This window comes from Pyxicephalus adspersus, chromosome 1 (genome assembly GCF_032062135.1).
Source record: "Pyxicephalus adspersus chromosome 1, UCB_Pads_2.0, whole genome shotgun sequence".
NCBI lineage: Eukaryota > Metazoa > Chordata > Amphibia > Anura > Pyxicephalidae > Pyxicephalus > Pyxicephalus adspersus.
In genome coordinates this window covers 13,489,660-13,513,804 of record NC_092858.1, presented here as the reverse complement: position 1 = coordinate 13,513,804, position 24,145 = coordinate 13,489,660, and the positions used below count along the sequence as shown (strand labels likewise).

General features: G+C 37.2%; 1 protein-coding gene across 1 annotated transcript in view; it reads left to right on the top strand.

The window, feature by feature from the left end:
- The window catches only part of SLC36A4 (solute carrier family 36 member 4), a 134,910-nt gene that overhangs the window by 49,272 nt on the left and 61,493 nt on the right, over window positions 1-24,145 (top strand). Inside the window, exons 8-9 of the mRNA XM_072398636.1 lie at window positions 247-416; window positions 8,374-8,543. Coding sequence (XP_072254737.1) covers window positions 247-416; window positions 8,374-8,543 — 340 coding nt within the window. The remainder of the gene's footprint in view (window positions 1-246; window positions 417-8,373; window positions 8,544-24,145) is intronic.

The window sequence follows — 24,145 nt, the reverse complement described above, 5'->3', positions numbered from 1 at the left end:
TGTTGCAGGGAGAGATCACTGATAGAATTCCAAAAGAGATGTCAAAGGTGACTCCACCTTTAAATTTTAGTAATAATACCAGATATAACAGTAACATTAAAAAAATGTATTTTTTTTAATGGGGTAGTTTAAGGCAGCATATGTATCTGGGTTAAATAGCACTTATTTTTTTAATAGAAATAAAAGATTCAGCTGCCATACAAACCTCTGAACACTGGTGTATGCCTTTTCTCAATGTCTCTATAGGTTCTTCCCCTGGAAAACCAGATGAGGGACAAGAAAGAGTTTTCCAAAGCTTTGAACATTGGCATGGCAATAGTGACAGTTTTGTACATCTCTCTGGCCACAGTGGGGTACCTGAGCTTTGGAGAGAAAATCAAAGGCAGCATCACTCTAAACCTTCCTCAAGACTCCTGGTGAGTACCTTCATGTTTCTTATCTTTGATAGATTCTTGCACAACTTTTTCTGAGTTCAGAACGTTCCAGAAAATCACAACATGCACTGTGAGTTTCTTAATCTTCTACATGTCCCCTGATTGCCTATGCTGCATATAGATTAAGGCGTTTATATTCTTTAGCGAAGAAAGAGATTAGACAGAAAAGATGTGATAATTATTATGAGCGTGTCCCAAACCTCCAGATGAAACTTTCTTTAACAAACTTGGCAACTCACATTAAAGAGCTATTTCATACAAGTATTAAAAATCAGTTTGTGAAAATGAACTGCTGTCTAGAAAAACACTGCAGCTGAAGTTATCCAGTCTTCTCCATTTAATTTAAAGTAGAATAAAAATTAGCTTAAAGTGCTGTCAGGCAGCTTTTTTTAAAATGACCTAATAGAATCTGTGAAAAATGTTTCTGTCTTCCTGTCAGCATTTTTTCCAATGGTGCTATAATTTTGGCTTGGTTATGTGTCAGGTCAAATTAACTTTGTGTGCGCATGCTTGGGAGTTCCAATCCAGCAAATGAAGATGGTGAAGACAGAATACTTATGAAATGAGTAGGAGAAGATGGACACTTCCATGATGGAAGACAGCTGTTTATTCCAGTCCTGTAGAGCAGTGGTCACTAACCTTTCTGACAGCATGGCCCGGTAACATAGTATAAAATTTTGCCACGGCCCGGTATATATATAGCTTATACTACTCTGCTATTCTCAGCAGCTCGGCCTCCTGTCAGCACACTAGCTGAGAATAGCAGAGTGTTAGAGCTGCTGGGAATGGCAGAGAAGTGTAAGCCTTACATACATTGCCCTGCCATTCTCAGCAGCTCCTGTGTAAGCAGTTTGAGGAGAGACGCCCCCGCTCCAGCTGGGTCTGCTCCTGCTGTCACACTGTCACTAGCTTTAGAGCAGTGTAAGGAGGGCCGCCCGCGCTTTTGCTGCCTGCGCATTCTGCCTTCTGTCATTTGCGGCCCCCAACCCACCCGCCACAGACCAGCACTGGTCTGCAGGTCTTTGCTTCCACATATCAGTGACACCCCTCTGTTTACTGGTGATCTGATGACTAAGAATTTTCAAGACGCAGCAGTAGAGGTGTTGAAGGCACAGATCCACAGAATACATGAAACAGATATGAGATCCATGCAGTGCAGGCTCTTTGAAACAGATATCTTACTACCGGTAGCAACACAATGGGGCGACATCACCATGTCTGACTCCAAATACCATAGGACTTGCAGTCAGAGCATGCAGCGCCCCTCACGTTGCTGATATCCAACTTTAGGCCTGTGGGCACATGAGTCTCTATGTATCTTCCCCCCATGGGCTGCCTCAAAATCCTGAAAATTTCTGCATTCTAAATTATATGTGTTGTATTGCACCCACATCACACTTATCTCACATAGGCTCACATCAGGTTTACTATAGGTAACATACAGGATGGAGCCCAAATTGGATTATCTTGGGAACGCCTTTCTTGTATCTCACAGAGGAAAAAAAAAGTATCCCGGGTAGCAGTTTTACCTAGAGTGGCAAAGGGTGGTTTGTTACAGCAACATCCAGATAAAACATCTGGTAGATTCTCTCCAGTTTCCCCCCCACACCTCAAAAACATGCAGTTAGGTTAATTTGCTTTCCCTCAAAAATTGTCCTTAGATTACGTAAATGACATAAGACTATGGTAGGGACATCAGATTGTGAGCCCCTTTAAGGGACAATTAGTGATATGACTATGAACTTTGTAAAACACTGCATAATATGTTGATGCTATATAAATACTGGCTAATAATAATAATGGGCAAAAAGATCATCTGTCCTCTTGCCTCAAGATTTTAAGAGCTCACTTTTGATGAGGCATCATGTACACTGCAGTTATATCTTTCTATGGTGTCTTGAGTAAATTTCTAGAGGTTGCTCCTGTAATGTCATTGTATAATATCTTTAGACCTTGAAAACAAGCGAAATATTAATCAACATCAGAAAAGAAATTCAAAATCTAAAATAAGGTTCTCTTTAAAAACATTTTGTTCTCTGATATGTAGGTGGAATAATCTTTGCCATTTATCGAACAACTTTTGAGGTGAGAAGATAGATTAATGATACAAGATACAACAGGTTATGAGAAGCAGTAGCAATTGTATTTAATGGAAACTTTCATATAGGGAATAGGATGGTCAGTCTTACAGAAAATGTGGGGATAGCAATGACTTACGATTTAGTCTGAACATTTAGGAATGTGCAGTTGTATGAATAATTTTTTTAAATATTTTTGGTGAGAATTAAAGTTTATAGGAAACTGCAACACCTTTTGCAGAAAACCTTACTAAAGCCCTCTGTAGCCTCTGTAGGAGTCTATAACAAGAGTCATTTAAAGGGCATATATAATGATTTTGGATTAATTTTATTTGTAGTTCTTATTCCCGCTACTAATCTTCTAAATGACGGGACATCGCCTGATTCCTGTTTGTAAGCAGCCACCTGCCTCTGTGTGCACGGGGGACACAACCTGGCAGTTGCCCTCAGCGTAACATCGTCACCACATGAGGCTCTGGTTAAGAGCGGCAGCTGCTTAGACCCTGTGCCTGCAACCTCATAACCGGTGTCAACTTAGCTTTAGGGGAAAAAAAGGTCCTGGAGTGAACATACTAAACATTCTCTATACACTAACCCTCCATGGAAACCTAAATCTAATTTACCCTCTAAACTTTGATGTTCATATTTCCCTCTCCTGCTTGCTTGCTTGGTTGTTCTGGCTCCAAAATGATACCAGCTGCAGAATCTACTGTTTGGAATTTAGGAAGTGGTATGTAATGCATTTTAGCTACGTAAATAACTGTTTGTCTATTTTAGTTTAGATGGCTTGCCCTGTTCAAAACCTTCCTGGTCATTAAAAAATTATTGTTGTAGTTATACTGGCATCATAAAAAAGCATTTAAATTCTTGAAAGGGCACCACAATATTGCTGGCACCACATCCCCCTATTAACAATTCCAAACACAAATGTCTCTTTTTTGGGATTTTTTTAGGTGCCTTTTCAATAATATTATACAAAAATAAAATAGTCTACATAATTTATTCATTTATAAATGTTAAAAACAATAGAGCTTTTATACATACATTTCTCTAATACCATAATTTTCATGTATGTCGTGTAATCATGTGTGTATATATATATATATATATATATATATATATATATATTATTTTAGGTATTGAATGTTTTGTGCATGTTAAAATTTTCAGTTCTTAACGCGTTTCACCCATAGGCTTCTTCAGAAGGACATAATGTACCATCTGCATCAAACTCCCTATATTCTATATCTAAAAATCGATTTGCCTATTACTTAAGTTAGGACTTCTATATTGTACTGAATACAATCACATTTTTTGCTCTTAATTAAGGATGTGACCCCATTTTGATGAAGTTATAACCACTGATTACAATTATCCAACATTAGTGGGTCATCGCCACAGTGATCAACTTAGCACTTCATTTACCACACTGGATTCGCTCTCCAGGATCATGGTTCCATCAGCTCACCGTGGACCTACCAGCTGGAACCGAGCGAATCCAGTGTGGTAAAAGTAAAAAGCAGTCTATTGCCAATTTATTTACATTATAACATAATAGCATTATAATTCTGCATGACTTTGTTGCCAAGTCGGAGGTTTATCTAAAGGCAAGCGCCAAGAGGTGGGACCTGGACCACAGATTTACATTACCCAACTACTACATCTGATCCAAACTACTTGAACTCCTGAACTAGATTGTCATTTACCTTATAAACCCCATAAAATTGTAAGGAATACTTTTTTTGTAAGCAGAAGGCACTATTGTGAATTTTAACAGATTATCGAATGAAGCTTAAAATGCAGTTGCTTAAAAGTGGGTTACACAGAAACGTGTCTGTAAAAATAATGTCGTACTGGAAAATTAATACTGTCAGAGTATCTTGGGAACAAAGCATTTTACCTTTTCATTAAGTGTAAGCTATGTCAGCAATTGTACCGCAGGTTCTTTTGTGCTCATTTTAGGTACAATTTAAACTTCTTCAAGCAAAACATTTTGTTAGAGCTTAGCTTGAATGTCCAGAAAATGAAAAAACAATTGCAAGTTATATTAAATCTAATCTTACCAAAGATCTTTAAATGTTTTATTGCTCTCGTGGGACTTTCATAAAAGTGATAATGTCTATAATTATCCTAGCATTGAAATTTATTAGTCAGATGGGAACATGGTATATATTGGAATTTATAAAGGTTATTTCGTTTAAATACAGCATTTTGTGCTGAAGGAACATTTGTGATATTGCCAGAAGCCTTCTTCTTAAGCCTTGATCTTCGGTTGCTTCATGTATCTACACATGGCAGAATACTACTAGAGTGGCTAATTACCATAATACATCAAATATTCATGGTAAATTAAATACATTATAGCAGCCTAGATGGAAGGTTGTTATTTATTATATAATGATTCACTATATGGCCTAAAGTTTGTGTCCAACTGACCTTTGTTGGGCATTCTTTTCCAAAGCCATAGGGATAAATTTGGTTTTGTGGCAATAACTGCTTCCACTTTCATGGGAAGACTTATCACATTATCTTTTAGTGCAGCATTTCTCAACAAACGTTCCCTGGAACCCTAGGGTTCTTTTAGAGGTTGCTAGGGGTTCCTTGAGCAATGAGCAATTTGTGACTCTCAGGTCAGTTACCACTGACACCAAAGATCTTGTTGGTAGGATGACATTCTTCAAGCTGGCCACCAATGTAAGTCTGAATCTCTTCTCATGGACTATCACACTAATGTATTGTGAGCTGTAGTTATAGTAGAAAGAACAGGGGTTCCTTTATTAATATTATTATTATTTTTATTACACAATAGTTATATAGCGCCATCACATTACCCAGTGCTGTACAAAGTATTCAGAAATGTTTTGAGGACAAAAATCCCTTAGTGCCTAATTACACATATGCCTCATCACTAACTTTAATATAGATACTTTCATTTAGGGTTGGTCAATCACCATGGGGCTTTAGCGGCAATGTCGCTAAAGTCCCATGGTGATTGACCAACATCTAAATGAAAGTATCTATAGTGCTGTACAAAGTCCATAGTCATGTCACTAGCTGTCCCTCAAAGGGGCTCATGTCCCTACCTCAGTCATATGTAATGTTGTAATGTTGGAGGAAACCGGAGGACCAGAAGGAAACACATGCAAATACAAGGAGAACATGCAAACTCCATGCAGATAGTGTCCTGGCTTGAGATTCACACCTGGGACCTAGCGCTCCCTAGTGGTGCCAAAGACCTGAATATTATTTCAATTGGCTTCCCTTTTGAAAAAGGTTGAGAAACATTATTACAGTGGGTCTTGTTTGTTAAAGCTCTCCAAAGCTTGGAGAAGTAAGATTTTTGTGGAGAAATAAGATTTTTGTGGATGAGCCTAGGTGTTTCAGCAAGCCTAAAATGGATCTGGTCCAGGATTGAAAACATTTGCCAACTAATAGCACAATGATTTTTAGGAAATCCATTCCAAGTTTGTTGGATCACTCAGGTTCTCCCATGATATATCTTCTCCAGCCTTGGGGAAATATTATAAATCAGTCGCAGTGTGTACATGGGAATGTGTGCTCATTTAGTCAAAACAGCATTTGTAAGGTAAAGTACAGTAGTGGCTCATATAGACCTGGCAGATAGTCAGCATTCTACAAGGATGGAAGCACACAATAGACTAAAATACCTTTATGTGCTGAAGCCATAGGGCTGTACGGTGTAGAGTTTGTAGGAAGTTCGCAATATTTTTACCCATTTTATATGCCTTTAACTTTCATTGTGGGCGGTAAACATGTATTCAGCTGGGCGGTAAACATGTAGGTAAGAGAAATGAATGCAGAAGGGACATCGCCTGTCTATATGCAATACCCACTTGCCTGACTTGTGACTTTAGTTCTACTTTTGATAAACCAATAAAGTCTCTGGTAATCCAATGCCATATGCAGAAAACAAATTTATCGTTCTACAAACCCATAGGGCTAGTCACACATGCAGTGAGGTTGTAGTGCAGTTACCTCTTTTTAATACTAGAAAAATATGTCTGCAATTGGAACACTGCATTTGTCACCTGTGCCCCCCCATAGATAATAAATGGGATTGGTGGTGAGTGGGTAAGTACCATAGATGGATAAGGCATGTTAGTTTTTTTGGCATCTGAGGATCATTTGGGAGACCGACCTTCATTTTTTTGGTCCTGTATGTAGACAAAACAGCAATGTTTTCTCTGTTTCACGTTGTAGTGAATAAATAATTGTTCTTTCCTCCTATCCATCCTCCTATGATAATTTGCATTCCTGAGCTGCTTTTTCCACCACTCAGTATGTATTCATCTGCCTCAGTACATGTATTCCTTGTCATTTACTTGGCACTGGGCCCATCCAAATTCTTTCAATATCTACCCTACAGCTAAAAAAAGTGGATGTGGGTTTAAGCAGCATTTCTATTGCTTGTTACTAAGAATATGAAAGCTTGTTTATGTCGCATATTGATATCACACACTTGTCCTGTTGTGACCTTGTTTGCTTCAGGAACTTGGCAGCAGATTTGCAGTAACCCCAAAAAAAAGGTTACATTTAGAATGTGACCGACCCTCTTCAAAGCAAACCTGTTAGGAAAGCTGGAACAGACTCTGAGGCTTTTATTCTAATTCTTGTCTTCCAAAGACTGTCTTAAGTAATATTGCAGGACCAGATTTTACACTTTCCAGCTTTCCTGGAGCCTTGCATGTTTTAGCTCAGGTAGTTAAGTCAGGGTAAGGATGACAAGTGTGGCCTGCCACTTTAAAAACAAGTCAGATTTAGCAGCTTTCATATTTATGAGGTTCACATATACCTATTCCATACATCTTTTAGCTTTACAATTTGTCAAGTGTGCCTTCTTCAGCATGGATTTAAGAAAGCATAATTTCCGATACATTTTACATTTGTCGAATGGCATTCATTGGTATAGAGAGTCCCCTGAGGGACCTGCAAATTCCAGGTTTTAGTTTTAATGAAAGCAGCTTTTTGCATTTTTTTTGCAGGGCTTTATTCCTGCTTACTCCTCGATTTTGCAACATCTGACTGTATTTTCATTCCAAAATAACATGTACAAGCGTTAAACAAACCACCTCAAGACTTTTTCATGTGCATTAATAATTTTACATGGATGTGCAGCTTTCATACACAGACATCCAAACCATTATCTATAGTTTTACATAATGTAGCACTAAAGTTCTGTTAACTCCTAAAGAAGAAGCTTTGCATGGCCACATGGCTAGGTAAGATTTCAATTACAACATGATAGATTTACAAATCCATGAATACACAATTTTATGAGCAAGAATTTTTGCTAATAGGGTGCAGCTGGATCATACCATCTATGTAACATTGGGCATATCTCTTTATATAGGGTGTACCATCTATGTAACATTGGTCACATCTCTTTATGTAGGGTGTACCATCAATGTAACATTGGTCACATCTCTTTATGTAGGGTGTACCATAACATTGGGCACATCTCTTTATGTAGGGTGTACCACCTATGTAACATTGGTCACATCTCTTTATGTAGGGTGTACCACCTATGTAACACTGGGCACATCTCTTTATGTAGAGTGTACCACCTAAGTGGCATTGGGCACATATCTTTATGTACAGTGTACTTCCTATGAAACATGCATGTAACATCTCTTTACTTGTATAGTGTGTATCATCTATGACTGTGCACATCTCATATTTTTTGTATTGTGTCATCTATGTAACATTGGGCACTTAATTTTATTTCTTTAGAGTGTACAATTTATGTGCCATTGTCAAATCTTTTTGTTTTTGTAGGGTGTACCATCTTTATATTTCAAGGCACACCTTATAACATTGGGTGCATCTTTTTACCTCCATAGGGTGTACCAGCTAGTGAAAGCTCTCTATTCCTTTGGAATCTTTGTGACTTATGCCATTCAGTACTATGTTCCTGCTGAAATTATCCTGCCAGTTGTAACATCAAGAGTGTCCAAAAAGTGGAAGCTAGCTTGTGAACTTTCTGTGAGGACTCTGCTAGTCTGCCTAACCTGTGAGTAACTTCATCAAAAATTATTGTATCTTTCCTGTATGCCAATCTGTGTGGTATTTTAATTATGTGTATCACACACACATAAACAATATGTGACCACAATTAACTGGAGTTTAGCTGTGACATATATATGTAAATAATTAGAATCCAGATATAATCATGGTAAATCCTCAAGGGTGTTTTTGATTTACTTTTATCTCTTAACAAAATTTGCATTTCCCTGGGCTAATTTATGATTGGTTGACATTACCAGGGTAGGTTAATTGGACAATTAATATAGCATGAATGTCTAATGATATGTCATGATATTATTTCATGTAGTCTAGTCTGTATTATAGACACATTTGTACCTATTTCCTGACACTTTACTGGTGGTACTAAATCATCTAATTGGAAAATCATTTTTTCAGTCACAATGGGCTACTTAATCATAACATTTATGGAATATATGTATAATTTTATTGATGTAGATGTGTTTCCCAGCAATGACCCTGGGTCTAACCAGTCCTGCACATTATCAGATGAGCTCACAAACATACAAGTTGAGTAATAACTTCTCCAACATTATCAGACTCCAACATATTTAAATCCCTGTGTGGATTTCTGCAAAACCTGGTTTGCTTTTTAGATATACAGTGACAGTGGTGTGTTTAATCATATAATTTATTGGATAGTATAATGTTTTGGATGTAGACAGTGGTTTCCAGCACTGTCCCCAGGTCTAACTAGTTGTTCACATTATCAGTTAAGCTTGCATACACACAAATAATTATTTCCAAGCAAGATACCTGTGCAGATATCTGCAAAACTTGATTTGATAGCGGAAGGGATTAAATAGCACTCCATTGATGGTTTGTAACAAATCTTCTTAAGGTTTCTGCCTTTTAGAAAGGCCTCTGTAGTTATAGTTACATTCTTTGTAGGTAACCATCAATATACCTCCTATATGGACATTTTTTATCAGCAAACGTAACAAACAGATCTATCACAAATATACATCTGTTGTCAGCTCTAACCAATTCTTTTAAAAGTATTTTATTGAATTTTCATGCAGAAAAACAAACATAAAACAAAACGACAGAACGAGAGTCAAATACTTTAACGCACTGTAAAGTTGCCATAGGAAGGCAACAGAAACATAAAGGCAAACGATGCAATATTTGTGTGATCAAGGGAAAGGGGATAAAAAATAAGAGGGAGGTGGGAGGTAAGAGAAAGGAAAAGGAAAGACAGATCCCCAACCAACACTGCAGTGGTGGTCAGAAACACACCAGATAGGTAATACTCTACAATGATTTTAGTCCCAATCAACCTAGGGTCAATAGCAACAAGGTAAGCAAAGGCTGCCATGTCATCCGAAATTTCTTGAATCATTTTAGCAATATTTCTGTAAGGTTTTCATTAACAATGATATCTTGCAATTTGGATTTCCCATGCCGCAAGGATGGAGATTTCCAAGCCTCAGCCTTAGCACATTAGGATTTGAGAAATAAGTATACACTAACACTTTGTCAGTGCATACGGGAAAAGGTGAAAAAACAAGGTTAATGTAATGGTATACCTAGGATCAATAATAATACGGTCTGTTGACATCAATGTTGAACTTTCTGGCTAAATTCCAAAAGGTACATTTGGTGCAAAATCAACATGTCACATCACCAAAAGAACACTAATCTTTCTTGAAATCTGATTTCAAAGCTTATGTTGTAATCTTCAAGGATGAATTTCTCAAGAGTGCATGCAGATATAGTGGTCAGTAAAGGCTTCTTTTAAAGCTATTTTAATGAGTGTTAAGAACATGAATAATACTTGACTTGTCCATAGTCTGGGTATTATTATTATTATTATTATTAAACAGGATTTATATAGCGCCAACATATTACGCAGCGCTGTACATTAAATAGGGATTGCAAATGACAGACTAATACAGACAGTGATACAGGAGGAGAGGACCCTGCCCCGAAGAGCTTACAATCTAGTAGGGTACAGGTGCATTTTTAATCAAATAAAGCTGTTTAAAATTTTTAAGTTGTTGGTAAACATAAACATATTTATATAGAACATTCTATATTTATGGTGAGAAAGAAACAATACTTTTATTTTTCTATTTCTTGTTACCGCATAGTTTTCCTTTTATTATGTCTGACTGCCCAAGAGAGCAGGAGAGTTAGTGATGTGTAAAGTTTGTTTACTGTTCTAAAAGTATGCATAGTTATTACAAAGCACATTGGAGATTTTCAAAGTAAAATGATTATTTTTGTTTTCCTATTAATGTTAGCTGAAGCAATCTTTCCAAGGTTTCTACTTGTCTGTGGAGAATTGATTCTGTGTGTTTTCCTGCTGTGAAGGATGTTTTCCCGTACTAACGCTTTAGGACATTTGTAGGACTGCAAAAGTTGCATACTTTATTTCGATAAGTTTTTGATAAATGTATTGTTGTTTATGTATATTATTATGGCAGATCCGAACACATATTATGTATGTGTGTATATATTACGATGGTTCGAGTTACGATATTTCGAACTTCCAATGACGATACTGATATGCAAGTTTCGTGCGGAAGGCAAAACGTAACACCATATGGGGTATGATACGTTGGGAACAATGCAGGGTGTGCACATCTCTCGCCTTGAAAGATGCCTCAGTCTCGCCACCGATCAACAAAATTACAGTGTACAGTACTACTCCATACTAATCAACATTCTATAAGACTCATGGGTAGGCTAGGCCAGTTTCTGATTTACGGTATTTTCAAGTTACGATGGGGACAACCTGTATGTGTATATATGTATAAATACTTATATACATATATATACACACACACACATATTATATATATATATATGTATATATATATATATATATATATATATAATATGTGTGTGTGTGTATATATATGTATATAAGTATTTATTCTTTAGGGCCCAGAATTTAGATTCTGCCCCACTCTGCTCTTCCAGATTGCAGGTAAAACCAGACCCAGGGAAGAAATTTTAAAAAACCAGCAGAAAAACCCAGATGTTCTCTACGGACAACTCATTGCTGCTTCTACCTCAGATGTGTTATCTGAAATACCTTTGTCCCGCATAATATCCACCCAGCACTCTATCTAGTACACAGGTGACCTTTTTGTCACAACATGTATTACACAAACATCACAATCTATGTTTAAAAAATTTGTGACAGTATATATATAAACCATATTTATCTACATTTTTTATGTATTGGTTACCTGGACTATACCTGAAATAGATTTCCTAAAAGTTGTTTTCTGTTAGCAAATGTTTTCATTCCTGGACCAGATCCATTCCAGGTTTGCTAGGTCACCCAGCTTCACTGAAGAACGTGTATCCTCTCCTGTCCTGGAGCGCTTTAAAAAAATCAGGCCCAATACGGTATATTAATAAACTTGTGATAATAAAAGTGTGAGTGTGGCAAAAATATTTCAACACACTGGATCCCTGGCAATCCTAACTTCCCCTCCTGTGCCAAGAATGAAGCTTCTCATGCCCCTGCACTGGAGTTAATTCTTCCTGGCCCTGCCAATAAAGATGGCCAGGAAGAGAAGAAAGAAGAACATGGTGGCACACTACAATGAAATAGGAACAGGTGAATATAGCAGGTTTATTTCCTCTTTAAGCCCATCAATATTCACCTGTCCCCGTTCCATTATGGGCACTACCATCTTCTTCCTTTTTCATTCTGTATCCTGATTTTTGGCCATCTTGTATGGCCGGGCCTGAGTGTCGTATCTCCTGTGCAGGCACGCAGGACTTAAGCAGTCCCAGCACCCGCAAGGGAATTTGACAGCTGGTGGTGATCAGGCAGATAAGAATAGTCATTGCAGGAGGAACCGTGCCTGTCCCTTCCTGCAATAAACCCATGCCTGGTTCTTTTTTACGGGAAGCTTTTTTAAAATATTTTTTCTTTGATGAGAACAGAGTCGCGTTAATAGAAAATGGAATGAAAATGATCTTTACATTTTTTAAAGCAGTTTATCCTCCTATTGACAATTCCAAATTTGCTTTTCTGGGATTTTTCAGGTGCCTCAATAATACATACATACAAAAAAAAAAAATCTGCATAATTTATCAATTTACAAATGTTAAAAACAGTCATTATAAAACATAGAGCTTTTATACATAAATTCATGGAGTGCCATGACTTTGTATACCAGATTATATATATATATATATATATATATATATATATATATATATATATATATATATTTTAGATGCTAAATTCGTGTTTGAATTTGAACAGTCCGTGACGCGTTTCACCCAAAGACTTCTTTAGAAGAACATGATGTACCATCTGCATCAAAATCCCTATATTCTCTGAATTTAGAGTCAAAGAAACAAAACTACAAAAAACATGTTTTTGAACCTTGAAATACCATCTTTATGGTTTATTTGCCCCCTCCTTAAAAGAAAAACTTACACTTATATATCCAGAGATCAGTTAATTTGCCTTTTGCTTATATTGGAACTCTTTAATTATATCAAATGACTAAAGAAATTCATCAAGTTTTCGCTCTTAATTAAGGATGTGAATCCAGTGACCCACTGTTTATAAGTCATCACCACCAGTTATAATACCTCCAATATAGTGGCTATTACCACAGTAATCAAAAAATAACTTTTTACCTTTTAATATTTACCTGACTAGCTGCTCTAAATGGTCCATTTCCATTTAAAATAACTTGTTCTGATTTTATTAGTTATATTAGGCAAATATTTCCTATTTCTCAGTCCAAATATTCCTTAATAATACAAAACTCTATGAGTTAATGTAAAGCTTTAGAGGCAAAGAACTTCAAAACTGTTTTTAAAATGGAGCATATTTTCTTTTTCACATCCTCAGTGTCGGATTTGAAGAGGTTTTTTAAATAGATAAAAGCAAACGTTTTACATTTCTTCCATGAATGGAATTTTATTATGAAACTTTTTAATTTACTACTTTTTTTTTGTTTGATTTATATGCTTTACCTAACAGAATTGTTTAGAATTTTTTTTAACATCTAATGTTCTCACTTTTGACAATTTTCATCCTATTGTGTTTGAGGAATAAATGATAAGACCAGCTCACGCTGTATCATATGATTCAAAGTCATTTTTTTCCGTCTATCAAGGCTTTTAAACTCTGCAAAATACAGATTCAATTATTTGCCACAGAGGGACATGAAAGGGAAGTCTACTTTTTTTTTTCTTTCCTTTCTTTTTTTTTTTCTTCTTTTTACGACTTCTAAAACCAGTCTTGTGAAATGACCCCATTCTGTCTCATTCATCTGATAGGCGGCTTAACAAAATATACTGTGTGAACTAATTTCAAAACATGGATATCCTTTCCCTGGTGCAGAATATAAAGCCACAGGCATGAGCCAGCTAATTTTTGCAATTTTTTCTTCATTTGGCTATTTGCTGCTTATTCTCTATGCAGTAAAAATTTTATGAATTGGAAAAAACGCATGTGCACGTTGCCTTATTTATAAAATTAGTGACTTTTTCTGTGGCTTGAGTTGCCAGTAGTTTGGTCACAGATGCCTGGTCTTTCAATTAAACTCATAATAGCTGTGTGACATTTGGGAAGACTGATAGTGAGAGTGAAGTCATGCATTGTATTCCAGGTTCCGTTTTGGGATCTTGGGTAAATCTATTTTATTTGCATTTCAAAACCGTACAGTCATAAAAATGAACAAAATGAAAATAGGGGGGGGGGGGGGATACCTGGGATTCAAATGTTTTGGGATCTTAGATTCATATCTTATCACAAGTACACTAACAGAATTCAGTGCGCAGCCAGGAAAACCCAGAGCAAAAGCATATTTCCATTTTATTTTTAAGCACCATACACCTCTTGTCTATAGCAGTGACCTCCTGTGATATTTACAACCTCATTGCAGATTTTTTTTCTGATGCTGCTCATGCAGTAATTTCCTATAGACTTGAATGGAGCCTTACTCCACCAAAAGTGGTAACGGCGATTCAAATCTATGAAGAGTAACTGTGCAGGTGTGTACAATGGCTACATGGGGACAAAACCACCAAAAGATGCTAGTTCTTTCTGATAGAGGTAAGTAGGCACCTGAATGAGAAGGGTTTAGGGTGCTGGAGCACTTAATCTGCTCTATTTTCTGGAAGTGCACACAAATACCTATCGATTCTGACAGTGAAGTCTGCCCAATGACACTTCCTTTGTTGGTGTGACATTAATTCTGAGTTGCCACTCTCATGTAGGCTGTGCCTGCTCCCATTAGAGTGATATGATAATATTTTTTAGGGTGTGTAATTATCAGCATTGTTATTGCAGGTTATTGCGTCTGTAGCTTTAACCACCTGAGCGTTACACTGATTTCTAGATTTCTGTTCCAAAAGCGTCACAGGTTTTCATGAAATTTTTTTTTTAAATTGTAGACCTGTAACTTACAGAAATATGTCCGAATAGGGTTCTAGTAGATATCATGAATATAAAAAATGTTTGAAACACACAATCATGTAAAAAAAAAAAAAAACTTTTAATAAAATTAAAGGAAAAACACAAAAATCAGCTTAAACAAGAACACATAAATAAATGAAAAATACTGAAAATGCGATAATTCGGTATAATGTATAGTAATATATTTTTCTAAAACACCTCCCTAGTGTCCGTCACATACCTATAGACAAAACCACATAAATATATTTTCTATTATTTTGTATTGGATTTAATACAGGACTTTGTATTAAATCCAATACAAAAAATTTGAATTTTCCGCTACGACCCTCATCGACGGGCGCACGCACGCGCATCATCAGGAATCGCCGAGGGACGCGTACGCAAATGCCGGGTATTCTAACTCTTTCCAAACTTCCATGCAAAAAGTGTTACATTTTTTGCATGGAAATTTATTTTGGATTGTAGGCTCTAATTCACCGAATTACCGCATAACTCACCAAAATATGTCCAAAATTTTATAAATTTAATAATTAAATTTTTTTTTTATAAAACATAAAAAAAACATAAAAAAAAAAAAATCTTTAAAAAAAACTAAAAAAAGTTAAAAAAAAAAAAAAGTGTAAAATATAATGTACAGTAGCTTATATAATATATATATAATACAATTATATATATATTATATAAGGATTTCTTTGTATTGAACTCAATACAGCTTTTTTGTATTGAGTTCAATACAAAGGAACTCAATGCAAAATTTTGAATTTGCCGCCCCGCCTCCCTCCCGCGCCGACGCACGCAGCGACGTCACCGGGAAACCCCGGTGATCGTCTCTGCACTCGCCGGCTGGACACCGAAGAGGAAGGACGTGTCCGGAGGAGCGGAGGGAGAAGGTGAGTATTTTTTTTTTTTTTTTTGTCCAGCGATCGACGCTGGACAGTGACAGGCACAGGGATAGGGACAGGGAGAGGAGGGAGAGGAAGCCGGCTGGCTTAGAAAAGAAAGCCAGCTGGCTTTCTCCTCTAAGCCGGCCGGCTTTTTCTTTTAAGGAGAGGGACACCCGACGCTGGAGGACGACGCTGGAACATGGACCCGACGCTGGAACACGGAACCGAAGCTGGATTAGCACAGCGGGACCAGGTAAGTGGGGATTTTAGTGTAGGCGAAAAAATACGGGGTTAACCAAAAGAGCAAAAATATTTAGTGCGAGAAATTACAGGCTTAGCGGTTAGGGGGTTAATATCAGCACCTGAGCACACCTAGTTCTGCTGCTTTCTGCAATAGCAGGAATGGGAAAGAGTGAAAGCAAGAGTTTTTCTTTATCCTATATTTGCACACCAAGATATCAACTAAAAAATGTTCCCATGAAGGTCATTCATCAAATGCAACATACATTTCCAGCATCTTAACAAACCAAAGCGGTTTTGTCTTAAAAGTTGTTGTCTCCCCCTGCTATACAAGAACAGCTGCCTCTTGCTCTTTATTTACTTGATCTCCTGTTTCTCTCTAAAAAGTATCCATTATTCTGACTCCTATGGTGCTGGAGGTATGTGACTACCTTTGTGCACTGCTGTACTTCATTACCCACTTCTAACTTTACATTGTTATTATTATATTATTATTATCCAGTATCCAGTAATATATACCGTTAACATATTACGCAGAGCTTCACAGTCCATAGTCCTCTCACTAGCTGTCCCTCAAAGGGGCTCACAAACTAATGTCCTACCATAGTCATATGTCATTACCACAGTCTAAGGTCAGTTTTGGGGGGAAACCAATTAACCTAACTGCATGTTTTTGAAATGTGGGAGAAAACTGCAGTACCCGGAGGAACCCTACACAAACACGAAGAGTACATACAAACTCCATACAGATAGTGGCTGAGATTCGAACCTTGAACACTTCAAAGGCCAGTGTGCTAACCTCTGAGCCACCAACCCACATACTCTTACATCATGTACAGTTAAATGCTTATTCTTGCCCAATTTTACCTTACAAACCACCACAGTCTCAGCAACACATAAACTTTTGAGAATTATCACTAGGTTCTTTTGCTGCTGTTTGTCTCAACAGACATTTTTTGTTTTCCAAATAAACTTTGATTATATGATAGATGATTCTTATAACTGTGAGTTTTCTATAGAGTACAGATGCAGGTACTTTCTTTTAAGACAGAGCTTTATTACAATGAAACTTTGGATAACGCTGTTCGATTGGGAGGGAACACTACACTGACTTATTCACTCTTTTTTGTTTATTTAGGCTTGAAGCATTGGACCTTGTAAACACAGTACAGTTTTTTTCAGAACAGGATGGGCACAGACATCAAACTGTTTTGCTTCCATTTTTCACCGGCCCTGTCGTTAAATCTTTAGCAAAAACCCCATGTGAAATTTCAATCAATATTTATCTTTTCTCCTGCCTGGGCTGCCCAAACACTCATCTTTTCACGAGAAACCCTCCTCACCAGTCCAGCAGAATACTGACATGTGTTCATTTTATTGGTCCCTTGCAAAAGTCACTGGTTCTTCTTGCCAACCTTAACGTCGCTTTTGTTGGCTGCAATGACAAGGAGGTTAGCAGGTGGTACCATTGGTCTGGTCTAAACTGCACCAGACTATTGGAAAAGTAGAGTAAGTAAAACCTGTTGCCATATACAATACAGTATTTTGATTAGATGAGACTAGTGTTTCTCAACCAGGGTTCCTCCAGAGGTTGCTTGGAGTTCCTTGACCAATGAGCAAATTGTGCCTCCCAGGTCAGTTTAGGTGACTCCAATGATCGTTTTGGCTATCTGTAAGGATAACATTTTTCCAAATGGCCAGCAATGTAAGAGGAAATCTTCCTACTGACCACCACACTAATGTATTGTGAGTTGTGGATGTAGTATTTATATAAGAGGTTCCCTGAAAACCTGAAAGTTATTTCAAGGGTCTCCCCCATTTTAATAAGGTTGAGAAAGGCTGGATTGGATGTTAGATTCAGTAAAACATTTAATCCTTTGAAAACTAGGGCATTCTCATCGGATTGTATATTGATAACAATAACAGTATCAATTCGATTTGCATGAGTACATAAATACAGTGCCACCAATTGGTATTGTTAACAGTGGGAACATTCCTGTTGGCTATCAATTGTTAGGAGTGCTCCCCATTGATCTATATTAACTTGGCGGAACAGTCGGGGATGAAGTGGAATGGTACTTAACTCTCTGGTCAATGGGTTTACGCTGATGATGCCCAACAACTGATATTGGTTAGATATTGATCTTTCACCTGGTTGTGCTTCCATCAACCAGTGTTTGCAGCTTTACACCCATGTGACAGCGCTGAGTGCCACTTACCAAACCACAGCTTCAATGTAAGAGAAAGGAAAATGCGTATCAGGTATGATTTCCTCATTCTTGTGTCAGCCGTTAAAGTGAACCTGTTTCATTGGCAAAATACAGGTTTGTTTTAATTCTCGTATTTCCTCTTCACAACATTGGCAGCAGTCCGAGTTTAAGCAGAGTTTGTTCAGTGCTGTAAGCATTCCCAGAGTACCGAGCACATGCAGCTGATAGATAAGTACCTGTATTATTCTAATGCAGATGTTCCTTAAGATAGAGCTGGTTCTCCCACGTCCCTGACTTTGTTTAATCTCATTCCTACATGAATTCATTGTATTTTGTCCTACTGAATATTTAATGTTGTGTTTTGGTTTTTTTGAAGCTATAACAAAGGACACATTTTTTTCCTGGGGCAAATATTCCCAAGATTGATTGGGAAGTGTAAAAAATATCTTGTTTATACACAGCAGTAAAATATCAGAATTAGACATTGATATATCATAACACTAAATATATTTATTACATTTTGGGATTACCTAGGGGATTATTCAATTTTAAATTATGGTAGATGTACAAGTTTATGTATGAAATACTTACATTTTGCCAAATTATTGTATTATTAAGATCTACTCCAGGCAAGCAGAAATCACCCAGCTTTTCCCTGCTTTCTACTTTTAAAAACTTGTAAAAAAAATATTGTTTTCCTTGCCATGATACCCACAAAATAAGTTCTTTTTAGACTTTTCAATATCATTATGGGATCCAATTGGATTCCATGCTTGAATCAGCAGTGTACCCAACCTGCGGTTCAGTTGATGTTGGCATGGTCTGCCAAAATTCAGCTGTTTGTGAGACAGTTTGTGGCTGGGTACGTGGGCAGGCATTGCAGAGGCTAATGATAGGAGAGCACAGAATTCGCTTAACATTTTTGCATCAATTCGAAAGGCACTTGTCTTTTAAGGCGAGCATAGACAAAGCCATGACATTGTCACCCAGGGTGCTGATTTAGGGTTGGATGATGCTGAACGTCATCCACCCGGGAAGCTAAAAAATAGGTCTACACTCCTTCCCTCTCAGGAATGCAGAAACTTGGCACAACTCAAATTAAAGGTGAGGCTTTCATTTTCTCAGAGGGGAAAGTTCACAAAATAATTATCACATTGGTAAAATGTATGTAAACTTTTTTTAATGTAATCTATTGAAAGCTTATGTATATCCTTTGTTTTTATTCTATTGTTTATCTTACAATCCCCCAGTGACAAGGTTGCTGTGTTTTAGGAGCAAAGACCCTATGTGATAAGCTCTGTGAACTGACATTTACTTACAGAATACGGCAAAACATAATACAATGCGCATATGGTAAATTCAGGAGATCCAGGTGATAAAACATTTACTGTATTCGGATAAAAAATGTTTGATAGTTAAAATGAGCGACACACGTCACATTTCCTAGGAGCTCATAGCAATGTAATAAAACATAGCCCATGGTTGACACACTTTAGACTTTTAGTTGCTGAAAAGCAAGAGATCTATGTGACTACATTTGACTCTCATCCTAAAAAATCATCAAACAGGCTAAATAATTGTAATCCTAAAAGTTTCAAATCTCAATTTAAGGAGTATTAGTTGTTTAAGATTAAACAATTAGTTGTGGACATTGGGCATGCTACATATTGCCTTAAAATATTTTGAAGTTGTGAAGATGTAGCATGCTCTGTCCCTCCCTTTCCATTTTCTCCCTCTGCTTTTGCTTATATTCTTGACTGTCAAAATGACAACTGAAAGTTATTGTGTTATAGAGCTGGAGTTGAAAAAAAAAAGGCAGACAGTGTTTATAAACCCTGTCCAGGTGCATGATATAGAAATACAGATAAGACTGCATGATGAATGAATGAGCATTGTACATACAGTGCCATTCTGCTCTATGGAGGGGGAGAATGATGGAGGGGCATCCACTGCTCTCTCCCCTTCCCTTTCATCACGATTGTTCCCCAGTGAAACCGCCTGGATGGTCGTCCGGATGACGAGCATTGTACACACACCAGATTCTCGTCCGATTTAGGCCCTGAGGCGATTATCCGAGGAGAATAATCTGACATGTCTACGTAGCCTAACTGGTAATGTTATAACTTTTTTTGTTGTTGTTTATTTTGTTATACTGCCACAATTAAAAAATATATCTTTGCAGTACTTTGTATCCGAATAATATTTTTAATCTAATTATAATTGGGAAAATGCAATAGCATAACATTTATGCTTAACAGTAAAATTACTTTTCTGTCTTTTCTTTCTATAACTAACACATACAAAATAAAATCCTTTTAGTGATAATAGCAAGGTTATAGCAAAATTATAGATAATAACAAAAGAAAGCTTGGTCTGGTAAAAAAAAAAAAAAAAAAAAAAAAAAAAGATTCATATTATTTTATTACTTTATGTAATGACAAAGTTTTGGCTGAATAAACAGACCCATAGCAGAAATGAACAAATTACTAAAAGAGCTGAAGTGGTTAAAGGGTTGGGTTTTTTTTTCTATAAGAATTTCAATTATTTATATTAATTATAATTATTGATAATTTTTTTTTTCCTTTTTTTACTCACCTTTTGAATTTCCCCTCCAGATTAAACATGTGTGACGGGTGGGGTGGGTGGAGGGCAGGCACTATTGCACATTTTAATTTTGTATCGTGCAGGTGCAAGATTGGGTGACATAGCTTGTTCTAATAAAAAAAAAAAAAAACGTACTGCGCATACATGGGATCAACACTTTGGAAAAAGTCCATTCTGCGCATGCCTGAAATTGCGCAGGAGCAGCCAGAAGCTTCCTGGGATCTGGGACGTAGGTATATCCCAGAAGGCTCTATGCTCACATTTTGTCTTCAGTTAAAAAAGGAGAGAGCCCCCCTCACCACCCTTTTCTTTGTTTTTATATATATATTTTTTTTTTTTTTAGAGACAGAAAAAGGATCATTTTTATTTAATATTAAAGGATTATCTACCCTTTTATGTAAAGTAAAATATAGGTGATAGGCCTGCCTTACATTACATACACATTGATCACACATGCACATAATTTGTTGGGCAGATCACTAAGGGCTCCTTCAGACCCATGGGGTAAAACTGCACAGTTTTCAGCTTCCTGGTGCACTGCAAACTGCTGCTGTGTGGACAGAAGGGGCAGTTGTTTTGAAAGCAGCCGTATGTGCACTAATCCTTAACCACAGCTGCGCTGCCAAAAATGACTTGTTGCTTTCTGGAACTGTAGGGTAATCTGCCAAATCAACGTGCAAAAAATGTTGCAACCACTGGGACCGGTGCAGCAGAACACTGCAGCTTACTATGTGTCTGAATGGCCCCAAGTGACTGACTAGGGATAACTGCTTTCATTTCATGTGCCTTGCCTCCTCTCCTCTATTTAGAACTAAACAGAGCTGTGTGTACAGCTTGAGTTTATTCTACTCTCAGTATTAATGGTAAGAAAAGATTGTTTCCATTAACACAAATCTACCATGTGTGCATAGCCTAAGACTGCAATTACCCCAGGTCACACCAATATTACTACAGGGCACGCTAAGGCTACGTACACACCCCAGATGATTCTCGTCTGATACCAGCCCTGAAGGGATAATCAGACGAGAATCATCTGACGTGTGTCCGTAGTCTTTTAGTGCCCTGTAGTAATATTGGTGTAACTTGGAATATTTGCAGTCTTGGCCTATGCACACATGGTAGATTTCCAATGATGGAAACAATCTGAGGTGTGTACACGGTTCGTCTGACGTCATTCATGGATCCATCCTGGCAGATCCATGAACGGCGAAAAACTGCAATGCAAGTGAAGGGGAGAGAGTGCAGCGAGGTAACGCTCAGTCGTTCTCCCCCCTCCCCTCTTCATTGAGCAGAATGGCGGTGTATGTATAGTGCTCGTTCATGCATCTTTCAGTCTTTTGTCGTTGGAAAGGATTGTGAAAGTGGTAATGAGAACCCATGTACAAAATATAAAGACACCGTTGGGGCTTATTTATATGTTTAACATTTGTGCACAGCATTTTTTTAAATGGAGGTATATGTGTACAAGTTGTTGAAGCTGTTGTTGTCAGTAGCAATGTATGAAAATGCATAATTGACAATGTGCATGAACACATTAAATGTTTATAACCGCTTGAATCAACCTTTTTTTGCATTTAGACTGACTCTCCGTTTTTGTTATTTTTTGCCATCTGTGTTTTCAAGACATAACTTGACCTGAGATTACGTCTCCCTAAAGGTAGAAGTCTCCTTTTACAGAGCAGTTACTGTAACTTATGCCCCCAGCAGATGATGTACCCTCTTTCCAGACTTTTGAATTTTCCTTCACGTTGTGGACCAGTGTGTGTGGCCCCCAGGACGAATAAATGGTCATATCTTGTAGTGGTGACCCAGACCACACTAACACCCTCACCGGCTCTATGCAAAGCTAATAAAAAATGGATTTAGATACATTTTATTATTATAACACTCAAACAATTCCTAAAACGATTCCTGCAACAATGCAGGTGTTGAGATTGCAGTTGTAAACAGTGACTGGTTCTCTTTGAGCTTTGCAGTATGTTGGAAAATTGAAATGTTAAGATTAAAACTTATTTTGTTATTTTTCTGAAGAGAGTTTAGCTATTACAAGAATACAATTGTTCTGTGCCATGAAATCCTCTTTTTGGATGAGTTATAAGCCTTACATTGTTATCTGCATTTTGGAGAAAGAAAAGACCTAGGAATTATTTTACCAAAAAAAAAAAAAAAAATAGTTCAATGCATTTGCATAACAAAGACCTTCACTTTTCCACTGTCATACAATAAGTTTTGTTATGTTGCTTCTTTCATTGTCATTTTCTTTTTCAATTTTTGTTTTAGACGTTTACATGTACTTAAAAAACGATTACTCGGGAACAACATAATGCACTAGCAAAAGCGAAATAATTTGAAAAATAAACTTGTTTTTCTCATCAAGGTCGTTATTCACTTGTATTTACAGAACATCAAGACTTATTTCTCATATATAATTCCATAAGGAGATATTACAAGGAATGTGTGATTTCAATACCTTTTGAGCTATAAATTATCGTTCCAAAAAATTATCGTTCCAAAAAATTTATTTTCACATAGATAATTGTTATCCTACACAAGGCCCTTTGCTGGAGATACTTGAACATCTTACTGTCAAACATGGCTCTTACTGACAATTATCATCGAGATCTGATACTGAAGGCTTCAAATGGTTTTAGCTTGCAGTGGCCCTGCAGCCTCTAGAGCAGTGGAACTCTAAGGCTTCTACAGAGGTTTCTAGGGCTTCTTTGAGCAATCAACAATTTTGTTTCATTTTAATTATCTGGTACTAAGCGTCACACTCTTTCCTGACCAATGATGTAGGAGGCATTTTTCCCCCTGGCCACCACACTAATGTACTGTGAGCTGTAGATATAGTAATTATAGCAGAGATTTCAAGGGTTCCCCCATGTAAAAAAGTCAACAGACACTCTTGTAGATGGTAGTGTGCCTTTTTTACTGAAAGAATTATACCAGAAGTTTCCAAACCCGTTAAGTTCATAGTGTCTTGGAAGTTTTGTATTTGTTTAAGGTGCCTCTAGGTCAAAACAAATACCTAGGACCTAATAGCAGTTTGGTATTTGAGCTGACCTAAGCTACAAATTCCTCCATTGACATATCCATATTGTCAGACTCCACACTGTTAGACTTTACGTGACAGATGACTCCGGTGACAGAATCTTAAGGCAGATTCGGATCTGTGGTGGCATCAAGCGTTTCAACGAGGCTTGCAGCTGGCACCTTGCTATCTTCA